General features: G+C 39.9%; 1 protein-coding gene across 1 annotated transcript in view; it reads right to left on the bottom strand.

The window, feature by feature from the left end:
- The window catches only part of ARHGAP8 (Rho GTPase activating protein 8), a 45628-nt gene that overhangs the window by 14779 nt on the left and 6958 nt on the right, over positions 1-23891 (bottom strand). Inside the window, exons 2-9 of the mRNA XM_039341366.1 lie at positions 23335-23440; positions 20727-20864; positions 18228-18315; positions 17411-17542; positions 15644-15730; positions 5778-5876; positions 4025-4135; positions 116-189 (exon numbers count right to left, since the gene is read on the bottom strand). Of these exons, the coding sequence (XP_039197300.1) occupies positions 116-189; positions 4025-4135; positions 5778-5876; positions 15644-15730; positions 17411-17542; positions 18228-18315; positions 20727-20864; positions 23335-23371 (766 nt within the window). The 5' untranslated portion in view covers positions 23372-23440. The remainder of the gene's footprint in view (positions 1-115; positions 190-4024; positions 4136-5777; positions 5877-15643; positions 15731-17410; positions 17543-18227; positions 18316-20726; positions 20865-23334; positions 23441-23891) is intronic.

Here is a 23891-nt window from a genome sequence, read left to right as displayed (position 1 = left end):
CCTGGGTGACTTTCACCTCTCTTGTGCTGGTTCTGAGCGCTTGTGAAATGGTTTTTACATTCTAGCTACATTGACATTTGCAATTCTTTGCTTTAAAGTGGAAGGGAATCCTTACCTCTTTTTTTCAAGTAAGCCACTGTGTGATTCATTACAGGTGGGATTAATTCCCCTTTGTTTTTAGCACTGAGGCTGTTGGAGAAAAAAAAAAAAAACAGGCTGAAACATGATCTGAACAAAAATCACAGCATTGTAAAAGTTATCTCAATTCTAATCTGTTAACCTGCCTTTCATTTTTTTTAAAAAAAGAAAATATCTCAAAAAAAGGGGACAATGTTTTGATTTTGATGCCGTGCCTACCATCTTGTAGATTTTGACACATACCCAGTGGTGGGATTCAGCCAGTTCGCACCAGTTCGGCAGAACCGGTAGCTAATTTTTAATTGCCCAGGCCCAGAATGGACTTCCAGAAGCGGCATCCACACAGAGAACAGGTTGTTTGCATATTTGAATCCCACCACTGCAGATACCCCCATACAGAGAAAAAAAATTATTTGATAGCAAGTTGTTACTTGGAACATCCTGTGTGAAAAGAAAATTAGTCTTGGAGCTCATTCAGCATAACTTCAGAAGAATTCCTTAACAGGGTAAAAGCGAAATGTGTATCTTCAGAGAAACAGTTTTTTCAGCCTTGTTTAAGGAAATATGATTTATTTATTCATTCATTCAATCAATTTCTATAGCTGCCTGTCTCAACCAGTGACTCTGAGAAGCTTACAGTTCTAAAAAATATAAAGGCAATTAAGCATTAAAAAAATAAATAAATCAAAGTATCCAAAATAAATATATATAGCAGCTGAGATAATTAACCAATTAACAGTAAAACCTAGAAACAGGGTCCTTAACATATTCAGAGCCCCAGCCCTGGGTACACAGCCAGGTTTTTAAAGCCTTATAAAATTCTAATTTCCAAGATGAGAATATTCCAGAAAATAGGGGCCACTGCAGAAAAGGCCCATTTTCTGGTCCCCACCAGCTGACACTTCTTGGCTGACAGGATTTGCAGCATGCCTGATCTGATGGATCAAACTGGATGAGTAGAGACTCTTGGGAAAAGGCATGTAACCTGTCCTCAAGCATGTAGATTTGGGATTATATGTTATGATTAACATTATAATTTCTCATAAAGTTCTTTTCAACAAGGAGATATGATGTTCATATGTATTTTGTGGTTTGCAAGACTTTGGATCTGATTCCAAAAAGCGGCTTTGAGCAAACACACCTCCTGTCTGCAACCCTTTAAAACAGTTGAATCATCTCCTGACATTAGATTAGATATTTTATTCTACCTTTATAAATAACTCAAAGCAGCAAACTTGTTTAAAACTCCTACCTATTTTCCCAAGGGTTGGGCTGACAGAGTGTGACTGGCCCAAAGTCACCCAGCTGGCTTTCATGCCTATGTTGGGACTAGAATTCACAATCTCCAGGCTTCTATTCTAGTGTCTTAACCATCTCCAAAGTATATCCTTCCTTCCTTCCTCCCTCCCTCCCTCCCTCCCTCCCTCAACTGTGGAATATCCTGGCATGTCCTGGATTGTTCTGGATCATGTAACCCTGACTAGAGCATGTAGATCTGTATGTTGGAATGTTTGGCATTTATTGGGTTAAGTGTTGTCTCCTTAAGAGATGGCTTATGGGTAATGTAGTTTAGGTAGTTAGCTATCCCATGTTAACAAGTATGTAGGAGGAGCCACTAAAGTTCATCACAGGATATCCTGGCCATGTGCCAGTTTGGAATGCCTTTATCTGAGATAAGCATGGGACCACCGGAGGACTCAGATGGTCTCATTCCACATTAGAAGTTGGTGTGGAGGAAGTATTAATTTCTTACCTATAAGGATGAACAGATGTATATTATCCAGAAGCAACAACAAGTATTTCTGAATAAAATGTCTGTTTTATAATCATTCTTATTGAGTTATCTATATCATCTGGATTTACAAAGCATCTTAACTCTGGATCAGAACAGTAAGAAATTAATACTTCCTCCACACCAACTTCTAATGTGGAATGAGACCATCTGAGTCCTCCAGTGGTCCCATGCTTATCTCAGACAAAGGCATTCCAAACTGGCACATGGCCAGGATATCCTACGATGAACTTTAGTGGCTCCTCCTACATACTTAACATGGGATAGCTAACTACCTAAACTACATTACCCATAAGCCATCTCTTAAGGAGACAGCACTTAACCCAATAAATGCCAAACATTCCAACATACAGATCTACATGTCTAGTCAGGGTTACATGATCCAGAACATGGATCATACTATCATAGGTCAAGATCCTGGAAAAGGGATCACTACGAATACATATTTAGCCAACATCATTCCTGGTATTGATTATCTGAAGACTCAAAGGTGGGAAGTTGTGTGTTATACAGCCAAAAGTTTCCCTCACTTTCTGGAAATTAAGTGCCCAATTTAAGTTCACACAGGAGAATTCTGTGAGATGACAAGGATAATTAACCAGTCTCAAAGAATTCCATGTCCATAAATGGAAAATTCTGTTATTTGAGAAAGGTTTAGTTTTGGTACTTTAGAAATTGACAGAAAGCTCCCGCTAACAGTAGCAGGAGTGGCGTGGCCAGTATGAACATCAATAGATCTTCAGAAGGACAGTGAGCATTTTTCAAGGCTGTCTGACTAAAGGACAATCCAGCTGATCTTTTTATCCAGAAGATGTCAAGCTTGATGTCTTTTCTTCTTTAAGGTTAACTCAGCATTTGGCCAACTTGGGCTCTCAGACTAAGCAGATAAAAACAGAGTAGCACATGCATTTCTTTATTAACAAGATTTCCACCATGCTTTAGTCCAAAGAATTTCAGGCAGCGTGCAATTTCCATGGTGCATGGGACACCATCCAAAAATCCCAATTTCCTAACTCAAGTTGGGACCTAAAATAAAACCAGGAAAAATGGATGATGATGTTCCTGCCATGAAAAGATCTTGAACATCAATCACTTCATCAGCGTTTTTGTTGATCTTGAAAGATTGAAGGCCCTTAGTTGACTTTGGGCTATTCCCTTATTCCCAGCCAAGTCAAGTCCTCAAGGTTATTTATCAGGTTAAAATGAGGGAGTCCCTCTATTCATTAAAACAATGTATAAATCTATCTAAACAGATATGAAGTGACATGGGGGGATGTAACTGAGTTTGGCTGAAATATGAATTCAGCCACTCAGGATTAGCTCCACGACCCATGTGGCTGAGCCCCCACATCATACTTAGAAGCACCAATATAAGGAAAGCTTATAAGTTTGCTTCAGATAGAAAACACAGGACAGTTATTCTTTCTCTGATCATTCTTTCACCATTGTGGCTCACTGCATTTGTCTTAAGCAAAGGAGAAATGACACCATCGGTAGCTATTAATAACGTGGACAGGCAGAAAGTGTCAGGTTGTATTAGTAGGCACTACAGTGCAAGAAAGAAGCATCCCTGGAACACTCTTTAAGTTTTACAAAGAATCCCTTCATGCATTCTTTGGATTCCCTTTCTTTCAATCCCCAATTTTTAAAATAAAGGAGAGACAAGCAAGCCAAGCTCATGATTTTTCAAAGTCCTGGCCTGTGAAGTAGATCCGGTCCAAAAATGACACAACAGGGATCCCTGAAATGTTTTTATCATTGCTGGGTAGAAGAAAACATGAAAAACTTGGTTAAGTTTCTCTCTATACTACTCCATCTTCTCCCAAGCAAAATCAAGGTGGGGTTGCTGTGGGCTCTTTTTCAGGATTCCCTTTTCCTCTGGATCATCTGATGTTATTTACAAGTCCCCCCTTAAGAGCTTTTTCTCTCCGACCTCATCCCCAAGATGATCTCTGCATTCCTTTACAAGCCCAGATGTCAAGCTGATCGCCATGGCATCAAGACATGTAGGATGCCTGAGAGTGGCGTCAAGTTAATTTTGTAGAGGTTAAGGTTTCAGTCAGCAACAAGGTCAAATAAAGCAGGGGGGCTTACTAATGGAGGCTGACTCCAAACTGCTGTGTTGGAAGAGGAGGCCGTGGTGGAGGACATTTTGTTGGAGGAAGGGATCTGCTCTTCTGTTTCATCCGAAGATTTTCATCATGTCTGGTGGGGAAAAACAATCTCAACATTCAAGAGATAAAACATTTGGTTCATTTATATCACTCAAACCAAACTCATTGGTGGAAGAGAAAATGGTGAAGAAAAGAGATGGAGGAGGAGGGGGGGATTCTGAAAGGATGCATCAATTAGACTTCGATTTTCGCTTGGAGTAACTTCATATTAGAAGCAAAATATAAACAGAATGCAAAGTTTGCTATTCTTACAGGTTTTATCTGTTCCTAAACTATAGTTTATTTTATCTTGTACCTGAGATTTTTTAATGTTTTTTAAGTCACAGTTCTGTTTGTTTTATGTGTCTTTCATTTAGATGCACATGTTTAAAGTAGTGCATTTTAAGAACTACAAAACAAAACTATGTTTAACATTGGACAGAAAAACAAACAAAGCAGTAATCACTGCCATGGATCCTCTCAACCAGAGTGCTAAATCATAAGAGTTCACTTCCCACAGCTGAAACATGGACTTAATTAGGTTTTCTGGATGAGCCATGTAAATACAGGACAAAAGATTACTTATGCTGGTTAATAATGAGTCTTAAGCTTGCTGTTCTTGCTGATATTCCTTTCAGATCAATAGAGAAGATGACTTTGTGAGCACTGCTTCAAGAGTGCCCCTCTTCCTATTTATTCAATAACCCCATGGTTCCCCATACTAATTGCTAGAAATCCAACATTCAAAAAATGATCAAAAGAGAAAACCCATTGCCTGTAATTTTTCCTACATTATTTCTTCTGGCTATGAAGCTCATCACATTGAGAAGGTAATTCCAATGTTCCTCAATCTTGGCAGTTTTAAGATGTGTGGACTTCAACTCCCAGAGTTCCCCTCCCAGCTACCTGGCTGGGGAATTCTAGGAATTGAAGTCCACATAGCTTAAAGTTGAGAAACGTTGCTTTAGAAGACCATAGCTCCTCTCCTAAACAGTTTGAAAGTTGCCAAGGTTGAGAAAAACATTGAGATAATCTGTGTGTGCTTCCAGGTATGGCTTCCTGCTTGGATGATGCCAAGTATTTCAATCAGAATAGAGCTGGAAGGGTCCTTGGAGGTCTTCAAGTCCAACTTCCTGCTCAAGCAGGAGACCCTACACTATTTCAGACAAGTGGCTGTCCAGTTTCTTCTTAAAGACTTCCAGTGATGAAGCACCCACAGCTTTTGAAGGCAAGCTCTTCCACTTGTTAATTGTTCTCACTGTTAGAAAGTTTCTCCTTAATTCAGGTTGCCTCTCTCCTTGATTAGTTTCCATCCATTGTTTCTTGTCAAAACATGTACCAAGTACAAATCATGGCAGCTTGTTATGAAACATCAAACCCACTGATTGATGATTACAGTCAGAGTGCAGGTTTTGTTTTCCTCCAGTGTCTCAGATGTACAATCTCACTGGAAGGATCATCCAAGCATTTTCATGCACACTAAGCATTCTGTTGCAGGCCCACTATGGACAACGACACCACAACACTCCAGGAAACAGTTTCAGAGACTCATGTTGGTGATGATGCAAAGTGCCCAGCTCTATAAAGTGCAGCCTAATCTAAATCAGTCATATCAAAATCTGTGCAGGCCTCTGAGAAAAATAAAAATGGCTGTAAATATCAGCCCTTAAAATAAGAAGAAAAAAATCACATACCGGATCACTTCTTCGGGGATACTTAAATGTTCGTATTTCAGGTGGTCTTTCAAGTCACTTAAGTAATTCAAATAGAACACCTTTTTTCCAAACTTGTGACTGAAAACACAAAAGAAGTTCTATCAATATCAAAATCTGGAGCAGGAGGAACACCTGAACTGCTCATTAGGCAGAACCAGAATGGCACAAAATGGTGGAAGCAGCCATTTTCATATGATACGCACACCATGCTTGTGATCAGTCTGGTAAGAATGATTGCTTTTCAGGGTAGAACCTCCATCTGCACTGATTGGAAACTATTCTTTCAAGAACTCGACAAAAACTTCACCCTTCTGTTGCTATTGCTAGTGCTATTATGGTAAAGCTCAGTAAAATTATATTTAAAAAAATCAAAACAGGTAGTTCTGCTGAATTAAACCCTGCCCCATTTTCCCATGCAAAGTGAACATAGCAATAGCAACAGCACTTAGGCTTATATACCGCTTCACACTGCGTTACAGCCCTCTCTAAGCGGTTTACAGAGTCAGCAAATTGCCCCCAATAATCTGGGTCCTCATTTTACTGACCTTGGAAGGAGGGACGGTTGAGTCAACCTTGAGCCGGTGAGAATCAAACTGCTGGCAGCCGGCAGAATTAGCCTGCAATATTGCATTCTAACCACTGTGCCACCATGGCTCATGGACAAGATGCAAGTCCACAATGCCCTTCAACATGTTATCTATAGCAGGACCAGGAGCAATGTAAGAAAACACCAATCATCTTGCATAGTCTGTCACATAATCCCATTGCTTTTTTCAAAAGATATATTAAAACCATGGACTCATAATAGAGCCAAAGAATCAAAGAAAGTTGATGGTGATAAAGACACTCTTTCAATGATGGAGGAGTATGAATGGATTTTCCAGAAAACATTGCAGACCATTTGCGCTTCATTTTGAGAAGCAGACAACACAGACTCATCCCCAACAGCCTGCGCCTGTCCTCAACAGTGAAGGGACACAGGGCAGAAAAAGTCAAGAAGGCTCCACACACATTTGCACTACTCAGGTGACCCTGAGGACACAGCTAAACCTCCAAATGGCTTCAACGACTCTCTAAAAGAATGCAAATGACCAGCTGCCTGGAAGGAATATAAATCTTTCCATTCCCCACCATCCAGTCAGAACCGAAGAAGCTTCTTGGATAAGAAGCGAAACGTCTTCAAAGAAAAACAAGAAAGTCTAGTTGCCTCCTGAAAAAAGCACCTTTGGGAAAAGCTTCTACTTGTTTCAAGTTAACATGCCCATTTTCAGAACATTCTTATTCATTTTACTAGTCAAAGTAACCTTTTAAATAGATTTTTTTTAAAAAAAAAACCACAGCCATTTTATTTTGCCCTACACTATCAGGCCTATCAGAAAAGCCATAAACTGGAATTAAAATGGGTTTTAAACATTGTTGACTTTTTCTGGAAATTATTTTGCAAAAACGCTTACGAGGAAGAAAAGCCTTTCATAATTTCTCAGAATAGAGCAGAAAATTCATATATTCAAGCTCCCTCTACTGGAAGGTAACATGAATTAAATAAAATTCATTCTTTAATGAGAGGGGAATGCATAACTGACCCAAAGAGAAGGTTTATGCTAGAAAGAAGCACTTTTGCAGAATTCACATTCTTGATTTTCCGTGTTTTTAATCTTATGTGGGCCTTCCAATATATATTTCTAGCCAATTAGTTCTCCCTACCACCAAAATGGGCTGATCCTTAGAGATCCTACTACTGTGTTTTTCCAAAAATAAGACCGGGTCTTATATTAATTTTTTTGCTCCAAAAGATGCATTAGGGCTTACTTTCTGGTTAGGTCTTATTTTCAAGAAAATATGGTACTAAGTGCGTCTGTCTGGCTGACAATCTTAACTGAGGCTTATTTTGGGGGTAGGGCTTATATTACGAACATCCTGAAAAATCATGCTAGGGCTTATTTTCCGATTGGGTCTCATTTTCGGGGGAACATAGTAAGTGTCATTGATCAGAATAACAGAGTTGGAATCAGGAAACCCTATACATTCCAGGCAAATGGCTGTCCAATCAACCAAATGTGATGCAGATAATTTGTTATTCATCCTGGAAGTGCTTTTATGTTCTGCCAAACATTAATGCCTAGGAAATCTCACATGGATATCCGGGTAAGATGGACAAGTTAGAAGAGGTTCACAGGGTAACTAAAAAATGATATAGAGGGAGCTTCCGGTACGGGCGACGGCGATGGCGGCTACTTAGTAGCCGTCCAGCTGGGAAGGTGTCAGAACCGCGGAGCGCAGCGCGTATCAGCTGGCCCGCGGTTTGGAATCCCCTTCCCGGGCAAAGGGAAGGGGTAGAGAACGCAGGAGTAGAGGTAGAACCCCTGAACCCCCTCTGGATTTATTTCTAGAGGGGGTGGAAGGAGTATTCCCTCGGAGCTCCTGCTGATCTCCACCTCCCAGCTGTTTTTGCTTCTTTGGAAGCAAAAGAAACCGCCGCCTCTATCTCCGCGATCACAGTGTCTTGGTGAGTAACTTTTGAAGCGGACAGAGCGGTTTAAAGGATTCTTTTTTAGTCTAGTGTTTTATTTCTTTTTTTTTAGTTAGTTTTGGCTATCTTTCCTTTGTTCTTTCTTGCTGGCATGGAGAGAGAAAATAAGATGGCGTTTTGAAAGTGTCGGAGTTTTTTTTTTTTTTTTTTGTCTCTTTGTTCTTAAAGTACTGGACTTAAATGACTGTTTCTGATCTCTTTGTTCCTGGTTTTGGATTTTTTTTTTGATTTTTTTTCCTTTTTCTTTTTTGGACTTTTAAGGATTACAGTATTTTTGCCCTTTTTTTAAATTCTGTTTCCCTCCTCCCCTTTTTGGGGGGGGGGAGAAGGGAAGAGAGAACTGTATTTCATAAAATGGCTTCAAAGAGACAGCCTCCTTCTATAACATCTAAGGTGGTTTCCTCTCCCACAACTCTAATTGCACAACAACCACAACAACCCAAACATGTACCACCGACCCAGTCACCACCCTCCCCTCCTTTGCCAGGCCTGTCAGCACAAGAGATTAAAGGTATAATGGGAGATGCTGTATCCCAAATCAGAGATGAAATGAAGCAACTTGTTACACAGATTAAATCTGAAATTAAAGAAGAGTTAAGTGGGATGAAGGTCTCATTAGAAGACAATAATACCATCTTGCGGCAAGATATAGTTGCAGCTGTATCAGGCTTGGCTACGGTGGTGGTGAAGCTGGACTCGAGAGTGGAGGAAGTGGCAGACAAAGTTGACTCTTTTGAGGATAAATTTCAAGATATGGAAAGGAAGATGGAGATTTCACAAGAAGATATCCTTATGTCTCAGTACAGAGAAATGGAGTATGCCCTGAGGATCAGGGGTCTTAAGGAAGATATGAATCAAGACCTGATGGAGATGGTGCTTACTGATTTAGCTGTTGCTATGAATATGGATAAAGGAGAATTACGCAGAGAAGTTGAAAAAATTTACAGAGTTAACTCCTGGATTGCGAAGCAGAAGAATTTGCCTAGAGATGTTGTGATTTATTTTACAAAGAAGTCTCTGCGCAACGAAATTATACAAGCTTTTTATAATAAGAGATTCCAGATTGCTGCCCAAGATATCATCATTTTAAAGGAAATCCCATTAAAAATTTTAAGAAACAGGAAAGATTTTGCTTTCCTAGTTAATGAGCTTAAAGCCAGATTGATGCCACTTAGATGGGAGATCCCGACGGGTATTGTTCTGAGCCATGCGGGGATGCGTTACAGGCTGAATACGGTTGATAAAGCTAAAGAGTTCTACAATACGGTCCTGGGTGCAGGCTCAGCTTCATCTGTTCAGAAACCTTTGAGTGGCAAAGAGTTGGAACAGCAATCTGAAGCATTAGGTCTGGTCTCTGCTGGGATGTTGCAAGCTGAATGGCAACGTCAAACAGAGGTTAAAGAGCAGAGGATGACCCGTGCAGCATATAGACGTAAGGAGAAGGAGCAACGCAAGAGAGAGACTAAAGAATCTTCTTCCGAAAGTGTTTCATTGCCGGTGGGAGGAGCAAGACCCAAGAGTTCTGCAACACATGCAGCAATGGCAGATCTCCAGGGAGTCTTCTCCAGGCTCCTGGCTAAGGGAGATCACAAAGTTCCTGACCTGGAATGTTAACGGTTTGAATTCCCCACAGAAAAGAAGGAAAATTTTTTACTATTTAAAGCAACATAACAATGATGTTATTTGCTTACAGGAAACTCATATTTTACTTAAAGATCAGAAGTATTTAGTTAACGCCCGTCTGGGATCTCATTATATATCTTCTGCTCCTGGGAAGAAGGGGGGAGTGGTTATCTATGTGAAGCAAAATTTACCAGCTTGTCTGGTAGAATCAGATCCCCAAGGAAGATATGTGATGATTGAACTTGGTTTATATGGTAAGAAAATACTTATAGTGGGACTATATGCACCAAATCAGCAACAGGAACAATTTTATAGATTGTTACATCAAAAAATAACTTTGCTGGACTATAGATCCGTGGTACTAATGGGTGATTAGAATGGTGTCTTAGATATACAAAGGGATAAGAAAGGTTCTTCTCCTCTTTTTAAACAGGCAAAATTACCTAAAGCTTTTTTTGACATGAAGGAGGATTGGGAATTAAGGGATTACTGGCGGGAATGTAATCAAGAGGAGAGAGACTTTACCTTTTTTTCAGATAGACACCAATCCTTTTCAAGAATTGACTTCTTTTTGATTACAACGGACTTATACAACAGAGTAAAGAATGTAAAGATTTTTCCTAGATCGTTGACGGATCATAGTCCAGTTTGGATGGAGCTGATTCAAGAAAAAGAGGAGAGAAGATCCTGGAGGGTGAATGAAAACTTATTCAGACAAGAAAAGAATGTTCAAAAGTTAAAGGAGTGTTTAAAGGATTATTTTGCTTTAAATATGTATAAGGGGACTTCAATGTCAATGGTATGGGATGCAGGTAAAGCATTTATGCGTGGGATCTTGATAAAAATGAATAACTTTCATAAGCAAAAGCAGACTCAGAAACGTAAAGAATTGGAAGATGAAATTAAATTAAAAGAAAAGTCTTTGATTTTAAATCCTTCAGATGAAAGCATTAAAGAATTTATAAAGTTGTTAAGAACACAATTTAATATGTTGCTGGCGGATCAAGCTGCAACTAACTTATTGTTTATGAAACAAAATACATTTTGTAATGCCAATAAACCAGGGAGATGGTTGGCTTATCAATTAAGAAAGAAACAGAGACAGAGAATAATAGATAAAATAAATTATAAGGGTAAATTAGTTTTTCAGAAGGAATTGATCAAGAAATCCTTTTTAGACTATTATCAAAAACTAGACAAATCTACTAATGTGCAAATATTAGATATAAACAAATACTTAAGTGAGGCTAGTTTTCCTAAATTGACAGAGGATCAGAAACATGAAATTAATGGCTTAATTACTAAAGAGGAAATTGTGATAGCAATTAAACAATTGAAATCAGGGAAAGCACCGGGTACGGATGGGCTGACAGCTGTTTATTATAAAGCTTTAATGGAGGAGATGATCCAACCATTAGGTGATCTTTTTAATGATATCTTACAGGGCTCAGAGATTCCTCCTTCATGGCATAGTGCTTTCATATCTTTGATTCCAAAGGAGGATCAAGATCTTACTTTACCAAAGAATTATAGACCTATATCTCTTTTAAATGTTGACTATAAGATATTTGTTAAAATCCTAGTAAATAGGCTTACGAGGGTTGTGCATCATCTTGTGCATAAAGATCAATCTGGGTTTATAACTGGTAGGTACATGAAAAACAATGTTAGACAAATCATTAATTTACTAGAATATTTAGACAAGAACAACCAAGTCCCCGCAGGGCTGATATTTTTAGATGCTGAAAAAGCCTTTGATCAACTGAATTGGCATTTTATGTTAAGAGTAATTGAAGAGATGAATTTTGGTGAAAAGATATTACAAGCTCTTACGGTAATATATCAAAAACAAACGGCACAACTTACTGTCAATGGAGGTTTGTCAGAGGTTTTTACAATAGAGAAAGGTACTAGGCAGGGATGTCCATTATCACCGTTGTTGTTTGTTTTAACACTGGAAATACTGTTGATCAAAATTCGAGAGTCGCAGGAAATTAAAGGAATAGAAGTTAACAAAAAAGAATACAAGTTAAGAGCTTTCGCGGATGACTTGGTGGTTACTTTGTCGCAACCTACCCATTCTGTAGTAAAGCTATTACAGTTGATCCATTACTATGGTTTGGTTTCGGGTTTTAAGATTAATGTTAATAAGACTAAAATTCTATCTAAAAATATGACTATTCAGGAGAAGCAGACTCTGGTTAACTTGACGGGTTTTGAAATTGTTAATAAGGTAAAATACTTGGGGGTGATGTTATCTGTTTCTAATGCAAGATTATTTAAAAATAACTATGAAAGGTTGTGGGCTAGTGTACAGAAGGACTTGAAGAATTGGGAGAAGTTGCAATTATCTCTCATGGGAAGAATTGCAGTGATAAAAATGAATATTCTACCCAAGTTTCTTTTTTTGTTCCAAATGTTACCGATTTTGAAGAATGAGATTAATTTAAGTGAATGGCAGAAAGGCCTCAATAAATTCATTTGGGCAGGGAAAAAGCCAAGGGTTAAGTTTAAAATCATGCAAGACTTCCGTGAGAGAGGTGGACTTAAGGTACCGAATTTGAAATTATATTATGATGCGGTGGTTTTAACACTAATTAGTGACTGGGTAAATTTGACAAATCTTGAGATACTCCATCTAGAGCAGCGGTTCTCAACGTTTGTGTGACGGCGACCCCCGTCACACAAACGTTATGCGCATGCGCGGCGCCGCCCCCCCACGCGTGGCGCGCATGGGGGCAGGCCCCCCGCACGCGGCGCGCATGCGCGGCGCCACCCCCGGAGGTGGGACGCTGCCCCCATGCGCGGCGCACATGCGCGGCGCTGCCCCCCGGAGGCGCGGCGCCGCCCCCACGTGTGGCTGCATGCGCAGTGCCGCCCCCGGAGGCGCGGCGCCGCCCCCACGCGCGGCGCGCATGCGCGGTGGCGCCACCCCGGAGGCACGCCGCCGCCCCCACGCGCAGCGCGCGTGCGCGGCACCGCCTCCCCCGGAGGCGCGGTGCGCCCCCGGAGGGGACAAAATGGCGGATCGCCGCGTTTGGCGACCCCACAAAAGAGGTTGATCGACCCCAATGGGGTCGCGACCCATAGGTTGAGAACCGCTGATCTAGAGGGATGGGATTTACTTTTTGGGTGGCATGCCTATTTAATATTTAATAAAAAAGTGGATTGGGCTTTCAAATCTCATATTATAAGAATTTCCTTACTTAGGATTTGGAGAAAATATTATAAAGGTGATTTTAAAGTACCATTATGGGCTATACCTTGGCATGCGATAGAAGGAATAAAAAGAGGTGTTAAAATGGACATGGTGTCTTACAGACAGCTACTCAGATGGGATGTACAAAATTGGCAGTTAAAATCACGGGAAGAGTTAGCACAAGAAAATATTATTTATTCTTGGTTTCAATACAGGCAATTAGTAGACAGATGGAAGGTGGATTGTAAGGTGGGTTTTCTTAGAGAATATGAAAATTTTATTAAGCAAGTGAAGGATCAAAGACAAACTCATATTAAGAGAATTTATGGGGTTCTAGTTGAATTGGACTCAGAAACGGAATTAATTAAAGATTGTATGATTAGATGGGCGCAGAACTTTAGTCAACCAGTTCTATTGGATACCTGGGAAACCATTTGGGTGAGAAATGTCAAATTTACACAAGCACAGAATTTAAGGGAGAATTTTTATAAAATGTTTTATAGATGGCACCTTGATCCACAAAAAATGTCTTTCATGTACCCTGACTTACAGCCTAAATGTTGGAGATGTGGTTGTTTGGATGCTACCTATTATCACATTTGGTGGTCGTGCAGAGAGATAAAAGCCTTCTGGATTAAGATATGGTGGAATATTCAGAGAATTTTTAGAAGGAGGGTAAAATTTACTCCACAATTATTTTTGCTAGGCATAGTTACTGATTGTGATACAAAGGAGGTTATATTGATGTTAAATTTGATTACAGCCGCAAGGCTGTTAGTAGGACAATACTGGAAGAAGGAATCTTTGCCTACAATGCAGGAATGGTTCCTTAAAGTGTCTTATTTGGCGGAAATGGCAAAGATTTCGGCTTTTTTAAAGGAACAAACGCAAGAGAAATTTCTTGCTGTTTGGGATAAATGGATAAAATTTATACAATTTAAATTGGATATAAAAAAATATCACATAGCTTTTTCATAACTTTTGTTTTTATATATATATATATATATACATATATCTTACTGTTATATTTTCTTTTTTTATATATATATAATTTTTTTTAATTTTTTTTTAATTAAGCCTATATTCTGCTCTGGGAAGCTCAGGGGGGGAAGGGGGTGGGTGTTTTGGGGGGGGTCGGGGAAGGGGAGTTTTGTTATGTCATATTTAGTTTTTCTGTATATGTTGTTTTTCGTTTTTGTATTGTTATTTTGTTTTTTTTTGTAAAAATTTATAAAATTTTCAATAAAAAAAAAATGATATAGAGACTTGAACATGTGCTGTATGAGAACAGGCTGAAAGATGTCGGGAAGTTCAACTGGGAGAAAAGAAGATGGAGAGGAGAAATAAAATCAGTATTCTGGTAGTAAGAGGATGCCCGAGGAAGATGGTCAGGACACCTTTCTATTGCCACAGAAACTAGGTTAATATTGACTTTCTCAACCAACTTTTTTAACTGAGCCGAGGTGGCGCAGCAGTTAGAGTGCAGTACTGCAGGCCACTTTAGCTGACTGTGTTCAGCAGGTCAGCGGTTCAAATCTCACCGGCTCAAGGTTGACTCAGCCTTCCATCCTTCCGAGGTAGGTAAAATGAGGACCCAGATTGTTGGGGGCCATGTAAATATATATATACATTGCTTACTGGTGTACACCGCTTAGAGAGTGCTTGCACTTAAAGCGGTATATAAGTCTCATAAATAAATAAATAAATAAATACCCTGTGAGCAACCCTGGATGTGAGGTAGTTCATGCCCTTGGATTTACTCAAAAGCAAGGAGAAAGAAGCTTGATTGGTTTTGACCTCCAGTCCTATCGCTCTGCACACATCAACCATAAACCGCGGCTTCGATTGTGGACAGGATCTGAGATCTTTGGGGTTCCCCTTCCTACTCTTCTGAAGTGGAGATAAAAGACACCATGTGGGACAACAGCCAAGAGAATTCTTGAGGACTGACACTTCATGATAACCCTTGATGTAAAAGCCACAAAAGAACAGCAGTAACAGCACCCTGTGGTCCTCACAGTGGCAACCCAACGCAATAAACCCATTTGCTGGCTCAATTCGTTGCACATGACACCTGATATTCTTTTTCCTCCGTACTTTTTCCTCACACTTTTTCAGGTGAACCGCAATGGCCTCTATAGAACCTCAGAGCCACCATACTGAAAAAACAGAACTGGTGCTTCCATTATTTAAATGGTTTCTGGGGATAATCTCATTCATAATTGCCAGGAAGCAAAAGCCAAATGAAATTGGTGTGATCTATCAAGGCTCAGGCAATCCAAACAGGGGAAAAATATAGTCTAAACAGGTTTAATTGGAAACTTGGACGGAAAACCACAAGGAGCCCATCCATCTGTATCATTTAAAGATTACTCACTCCCCCAACTATTTCAATTTTCTTTTTCTATAATAGATGTTTCTAGACATCCCCTGAAGAATGGTAAAAGAGAAAGGACTTAGCTCTCCTTCTGCTAAAAAGAAATCAGACTATACCTGATCAGAGGTTTGAAAATGTTCCAAATTATCCTGATGAAGTTGGTGGGATGTACAATGTAGAGCGCTTTCAGATTTTTCTTGTATCTGCAGAAAAGAAAATTAAATGGTTAGGGGGCTTTTGAATGCTGTGGCGCAAAGCAGCTGCAAGTGAATGGAAGTAAAAGTTTTCATTACTGGGATATTATGCACTTGCCTTCCAAGTACATCTAATTTAAAGGGAACTGAATGCGAAATAAAAAGAGGAAATGGTCAGTTTTAGATGGAATTCAAGTAGGTGAAAATTATACAGCTATTACATTACAAACCACTACCTAAATTGTTTGGTGTGAATAACGAAGATGAAGGGAAAAATGAATCTCTCCAAATGATAAGAGCAAAGTGTCTGAAATGGAGAAAGAAAAAAAAAGGAAGAGCAGAGAGGATCTTTAGAAATGCAGCTAAAAGAACACACACACACACTGTTTGACTTAATGTTTATCCTTCAGATGTATTTGTGCTTTGCATTCCTAAAGAGAGCTGGAAGAGAAAATGAATCAGGATGATAAAAAATAACACATTTGGCATAAATAAATTGATCCCCAAACAGTCTTGTTTCTGAAAAGAGATTTAAAATCTGCAAGCCAGCTGGCAAGGTGATATGCCTGCCACCTTGCAGGTTCTGACTCCCCCCCCCCACCTGTATATCCCTAAACCATGTCTTTATAAATAAATGTTTGCATTGTGAGTCCAGCAGCAACATTTTGGAACCAGTAACAAACAAGGCACAGCAGTTTTTCTATGATATTTCTGTTTATTCCCCAGTATATTTGTAGACAAGTCCATTCAGGATCATTGCAGATAAATGATGTGCTTCCTGATGGCTGGCACCACCAAAGTCTGCTGAATAACTGGGAACTGCTTCCCAGTGTGATTGTTGGTTGTTGTTGGTGCTTTTTTTTTTGTAGCATCTGACATCTGAAAGTATGAAAACTAAGATGTCTTTTCCAAGTTCAAGACAAGGAGTCCAACTCATAAGTGTAAGATATCCATGTTTAGAATTAGTTGTGGAAGTCACTCTTCACCACTTTTCTACACCCACGCAGGAGGGCAAGGAAATGGATATCATGCAGAAAACATTGGGGAGTGGGGGCAAAGGGTAAGCTATTCATATTACAAGTGCCAGGACCTCTAGGAAGATTGTTCCTTCAAGTTCTATGGAGAACAACCCTATAAATTAAACATTGTTCTGATAATATCAATAGGAGAACTGAAAAAGTGTATATGACAAGGTCGAATGACAGGATTATGTACTTATTTTCTTATTCATGAGATTTACATCCTGTCTTCCTTCAGGAGCCTAAAGCAATAAAATAATATTTCTTCCACAAATTTTGTCTTTGAGGTCTAGGGAATTCTGGGGCTGAAGTCAACAGGAAATTCTGGGAGTTGAAATCCATACATCTTAAAAGTTGCTAAGGTTAAGCAACCCAGCATTAGGTGATGACAGATACAAGTGATATAGTCCCTGTGTTCTTTAAACTACATGTGATGTCATTGTTGCTTGTAACAGCCGCTTCAGCTATGACCACAAGAATATTGGAATCTGGATTGTAAGCATTATCTCTCAGCATCTCCTTCACTCACAAGGATGTTGAGACGATCTCAAGAGGCATCTCATGTTGGAGGGAAAAAAAGATAAAATTCAATATTCAATAAAAATTAAAATCTTTCAGTTTGGCTGAACTGTGCTTTTACAAGTAAGGCACCCCATTTGCAAATACTTACTTCCTCTCAAATTCTTTGTAGGCACTTTGCAACCAGCTCAGAGATGGCTTGTTTCGACTGTTTAATCCATAGTGAAAGTAGACAAGTGTGTAATCACTTTCCACATACTGTTCCAGTGTGTACTTCAAATATCTAGAAAGAGAGTTTTGGAAGAGAAGAAAATAATATATAACACCATAGGTTTATAATGGGAGAAAACAATTTATCTGAGAAAGAAAAGGAATATGCTTGATCAATATCCTGAATATTTACCACTTTCACACAGATAAATTCAGCAAATGCCAAATGACATGCACCCCGTCTTAGCACAGGTGACTTGAGAACATAAAAATCCTCAGTTCAGTGTGGGATGAGATGAGGAAGTGTCAAAACCTGCAAGATGACAGCTGTGGTATTGTGACTGAAGCTTCATTCCTTTTGCAGGGGTTCTCAACCTTGGCAACTTTAAGACTTGTGGACTTCAACTCCCAGATTTCCTCAAAGCAAAGCTGGCTGAGGAATTCTGGGAGTTGAAGTCCACAAGTCTTAAAGTTGCCAAGGTTGAGAACCCCTGCTTTTATGTGTGCATGTTTAAACGGGGTGGACTTTTATTATGACACCATATCCAACACTCCTCTTGCAGATGTTGATTTTCCCCAGGAGATACCCTTCAAATTCTTACAATTTCTCCTAGAATAATTTGGATTTCTCTTCTTCTAGATCAGCGGTTCTCAACCTATGGGTTGGAGAAGTTACATTGGCAAACCCAGTTGCATACTGGAGTTGTGTGGTAGGAAAAAGTAGAGAGGACCAGAAATCAAAGAATAAATGGACTCACTCCAATAACTGGCGGTGGTTGATCTGGTGAGACGCTGGCAGGCGGCATGAACTGAAGGCGATCACTTTTCTCCCCAGACAGTCGTCACCTGCAGAATCAACAAAGGTCTCCAGGTGATATTGTGGTTAGAAGTTCAGGTGTTCTGCTCAGGAGGTCTAGTTGAAAGGTGAGTCTTAAGTCTAAAGTTTTTCAACCTTAGCAACTTGAAAATGTGTGGGCTTCAACTCCTAGAATTCTTCAGCCAGCCATTTTCAAGTTGCCAAAGTTGTAAAACATTGGTTTAAAGCCTCAGCTTTGTGGAGTTCAAAACAGAGAGCACATAAAGTCAGCTTTACACTTTATTAAAGTTGTGCTTGTTGCTAGCAGTGGAAGCAACAGCAGAGGTGTTTGCAGCGTGTGGTCCCAAAAAAATCAAGATGATGGTCGCAAAGAGGCAAGCTCCACCTAGATGCAGATAATAAATGGTTGGGGCTTCAATTGCAGCTAAGCAATGAGTCGTTAAGTCAAAGACAGATAAAATATTAAAAAGGGAGATTTGATTATGCAGTTGCAGCCACTGTCCTGATATTTTGCACCCTCAAATAGTTGGGGTGACCAACTATCTGATTCCACATTTTGGCAGCAAAGCAATCGGAGAATGTATGGGCTTCAGTCAGCTTCTCTAAGCAGCCCTAATTGTTTCTCAATTCAGGCAACTAAACACAACACAAAGCACTGGGGATATTGATTGTTCTATATTGAAGGGTTTTGCTAAACCTGAACATTCCATTGATTGTTTTCACAGGGGCCTGGAAGTGTCACAGACAGCTTTCAATCACACATTTTTCAAAGATCTTTATATCAATGGCCAGGAGGTGTCATTTAATAGTTCTCAATCATGAGCTGCCTGGATACCTGCAGATATGTAAACATTTGCAGATCTTCAAACTCCTCCTCTGAAATTTTATGAGAATTTTATGAGAAGACTCCTGACCAATTTGGACTGCAAGGCAATCAAATTGGTCAGTCCTAGAGGAGATCAACCCTGACTGCTTTTTAGAAGACCAGATCCTGAAGTTGAAACTCAAGTACTTTGGCCATCTAATGAGAAGGAAGGGCTCACTGGAGAAGAGCCTGATGCTGGGAAAGATTGAGGGCAATAGAAGAAGGAGACGACAGAGAATGAGATGGCTGGAGGGAGTCAGTGAAGCAGTAGGCATGAGCTTAAATGGACTCCAGAAGATGGTAGAGGACAGGAAGGCCTGGAGGAATGTTGTCCATGGGGTCATGATGGGTCGGACACAACTTTGCAACTAACAACAACAAATATATAGAGGGGGAAACAGTCTTGCTCAGGCCCAATTAAGGAGAAAAATTGTTTTATGGAAGGTAGTCAGTGCTATTGATCTGAATGCAACACTCATTTTTTGCTAGTTTGGCTTTAAACAATCAGAAGTTTTCTTGCTTATTAAAGATGTTTAATATAATCTATTAGTAACTACTCGCTTAATAACGGTTGTTAGAGAATTTCTGCTTGAGTTGACAGTGAACATTTGCATTTCTATCACTTTATCTAGTTTTAGCAGAACTTCCCTGCTTTCACATGCCTTCATTGGTTTGTTGGCAAAATTTCACCTTGGTTACAGTATTTTGTTTTCACCTTCTTCAATAGTCTTTGATGTTTCTTGGTCCTAGTTCTGTTCTTCATTCCTTGCTCCTCAAATGAAGGATGGAACTGCAAAGATCTTGCTGGCTATGGAATACGTAACTGAGTTCTCTTCAGATTTCAGCCAAGGATCTGAATTTTCATGTTAGTTTTAGACCAGGGGTCGTCAAACTTGGCCCTTTTATGACTTGTGGACTTCAACTCCCAGAATTCCTCAGCCAGGCATGTTGGCTGAGGAATTCTGGGACTTGAAGTCCACAAGTCATAAAAGGGCCAAGTTTGAAGACCCCTGTTTTAGACACTAGGCAGGTAAATGTGATCTGCCCAGTTCCAAAACTAAAAGGAAAACTCAGGCATTTGATTGAACTAGCTGGTCACTGAGGTAATCCAGGAAGTCTTCCTACATGTGTGAATTGGAAACCACAGTCTTCAAATTCCTACTTATTGAAATTCAGGAAACAAATGTAACACCTCTTGGGTACATGTTAAAACTCACATATTTATTCTGAATTTTCCTGATATGAATATTTAAAAAACAGATTTTCCCCCTAATACCCTCTCCTCTTTTTAATGAACGTGCTGCATTTTACAGCTGTTTTTATTACAAAGCATATCAAGATGCTTCAGCATTGGAAGCATTATGCAAATATAGTAAATCAACAATAAATAATCTGCATGGTGGAAAAAAAAGTAGTCCACACCTATATCAGTTCATGCTGAAGGGCATATGGCTTCAGTCATGCATGTTGCAGATTTCATTCCCGACTCCCACTCCTTGCTCAGCTGGAAAAAGAAGGTGCAAGAAAGGATACAAAAACCTGTCAGAAAGCTAGTGATGTTTGCAACAAATGTACCTGCAAGGTGAATAATGCCATGTCGAGCCACATCATGTGGGTTATTGATGCTTATTCCAAATTCTCGGTTTGACTGCGCAGCAGAAAAATTCCCAGTTTCTCCCATTGTTCTATTTTCAGCTTCATCCTTCTGCAGTTCTGAAGCAAACCAAAATTGAAAATCATTTTTGGAAACAGAACAAAAAATGACTGTTAATCCAATAACCTGCAGTTGTCCATTAAGTGAAATATTTTAGCATACTTTTCTACTTCCTTATAGTTGTACTCAATATTCTTTTTCAGTGAGAAAATAACCACAATTTCAACTCGCCCTCCGGTTACAATTTGAAATTATAAATTGTGCTATTTTAAACTAACTTTTCTTTTCTATTTTTGATGTGGAAGGGGGAGGGGAATTTTTTTAAAAAAATATTTTTTAAAATAGACCTTCGCTGGTAATGCAAAGGACTTGCCTAAACTTTTACTTACAGTAAGAAATTTCATGTGGCTATAAGTGCATAAAAGTTGTGGATTTCTGTTATCCCGGATGCCTGTTAATATCATGCTTATCCTAAATATGAGAGTTGTGTCAGTGAGGACAATATCTTGGTTTTTAAAATTTTATATTTAACTTACACCCCCTGCACAATTTTATAATGTTGCAAAGGAGTGTATTTTAGCTGGGTTCATTTTGGTATCACTAACTGTGAAGATCTGGTACAGGATAACTTGAGACCACTTTTTCCCCACTGTCTCTTCTTGCCTGGTTATAACTAGCCTGCTTTGGGCCTCCTCTATCATGCCATGTTTGGACCCTGGAGTTGTGCCATTTCAGTGGCTGCACCTATTCCAGTGATGGCGAACTTTTTAGAGACCGAGTGCCCAAACTGCAACCCAAAACCCACTTATTTATCACCGGGTGCCAGTGGGCATGGCCCACTGGGTGGGCGTGGCTGTGGTGGTCATGGCAGACTGGGTGGGTGTGGCCAAGGTGGGCGTGGTCACCTCGATGTTGCTTGTGGGGAGGGATGCCTGTGGGGGCCAGACAGGGTTGGGGAGATCCAGGGGGTCTCTGGCAGGTGGGGCGGTGGGCAGGAGGCTTGTACTGTGGGGTGAGGTGAGACAAGGCGAGGCAGGGCAGGGAAACCAGCCGTGCTGGGATGCATCCGGCCATGTGGGACCTCAGTGAGTTAGCGGGCAGCTGGTTGAAGAGGGACGGTTGCCATCTCCGGGGCATGGCGCACGTGCCCACAGAGAGGGCTCTGAGTGCCGCCTCTGGCACGCGTGCCATAGGTTCGCCACCACTGACCTATTCTAAGACACAGCATCCCCCAGTGATTTGGATGGTCCCAGCTGACAACTCTTCTGCTTCCCAAGGCCTTGGGTTAAGTCGAGGTTAGTTGAGGTCTGCTGTTATTGATGTGATTTGTTTTTGTTTTGTGATTGGAGTTATTATTTTATGCCCAGGCACCAGGAGCTATATATTGTAGTTTTGTTTTTAATTCTTGCATGCTGCCCAGGGACACCTACTGAACTGGGGGCATATAAATCATATAAATAAATTAGTAATGATGATAACACATCATCAAATCATTGTCAACTCTAGTGACCACCTTCTGCATTATGATTATGCCTAACCTGGTCTTTCAGCTTTTTCAATGGTGCCCGCTTTGCCTTTGTAACTAATGGTGGGATTCAGCCAGTTCGCACCACTTTGGTAGAACCGGTAGTTAATTTTTTGTTGCCCAGGCCCAGAATGGACTTCCGGAAGCGGCATCCACACAGAGAACCAGTTGTTCACATATTTGAATCCCACCACTGGTTGTAACTGAATCTATCAATCTTGATGCTGGTTGTCCTCTTCTTCTCTCTCTTTCCACCTTTCCCATTATTGGGGCCTTCTCCAGAAACCTAGATCTTTGCATAATGTGTTGAGTCTGGTAATTTGTGATATGAATGGGAAATCTGGATTGATTAATTCAATGATCCATTGCTTTGTTTTCTTGTTTGTCCATGGTATTCTCGGAGTCTTCTCTAACACCAAAGATCAAAAGCATCGATATTTTGCCTATACTGCTTCTTCAACGTCCAACTTTTGCTTCCATTGAGGGTCTCAGGGAAAACAACTGCCTGCATTATTCTGATCTTTCTAGGTAAAAACTTTGGAATTCACCCTTGCTCATTTTTTCATGCATGTATTTTTAAATTTTCAATAACACTTTTTTTAGAAGTCAAAAGTCTGCATTATTACATATTAATAGCAATTTTTCAAAACGACGGGCTATTCAGCGTGCTAAATTCACCCTAATGCCATCCAAAGAAAATTGAGAAAGTGGCATTTTCAGCTTTCTAGAGTTCCTGTTTAAAGTAATGTTTCCATATTCACCACAATTTAGGATGAGAGCCAATATTATGTCCTACAATTTCACAGACACGCATGCCAATTATTCATACACACTCTGCACATTGAACTAAACTTCAGACTAAATAGCTTTTGATAATATGGCCACAGCACTTTGTTAACTCAAATATAATACACAATCCCACAAACTATTTTTTTTGATGTTCCAAATCACTCAGAAGACACCACTCAATCGCCCAAAATATATAGAAATATCGGTATATTTACCTATTTCTGCTAACTTTTCAAAATCAGTTGCAGACATCCTTCGGGTGAACAAAATCTGTTTACCGGATCAGTACTTGACTGATGCTTCAATAATGCGCAATCAGACCTAAATACAGACAAAAGTGAGTATCTAAAGTCTCTTGCTATTATCTGAATCATGCCATGCCTTTTTTTTTTTTTCTAGCTGTGCTAAGAGATTCCTTGTGGAATTTGAGTCTGGCTTTTCAGAAGCCCAGCTTAAAGGAACAGAAATAAATGGTTTTATGGCACCTTGGTGGCTGCTAATATTATGACCTGTTAATAAAACATCCTTCCAGTTTCACTAGCAAATTAATTCACACAATATTACTTGCACGGGTATATCCACTATCCAGAAGTGGTCTGTATGGAACCACAAAACCTTCACTTTTGCATCCGTAAAGTCAGAGGCTGTATAGCAGTGAGGATCTTTCTCCTTACATTGTTTGAGATGCAAGTTCAGCTGATAAAGATGGTCTGATGCTTAGTTCAAGAGGCAATTATTTGAAGAGAGGACACTAAGGGCAGAAGGTTCCTAC

The sequence above is a fragment of the Crotalus tigris genome, unplaced genomic scaffold (assembly GCF_016545835.1).
Source record: "Crotalus tigris isolate CLP2741 ecotype Arizona unplaced genomic scaffold, ASM1654583v1 scf7180000017764.6130737, whole genome shotgun sequence".
NCBI lineage: Eukaryota > Metazoa > Chordata > Lepidosauria > Squamata > Viperidae > Crotalus > Crotalus tigris.
The sequence above is the reverse complement of the archived record's forward strand: the minus strand, read 5'-3'. Positions and strand labels throughout refer to the sequence as shown.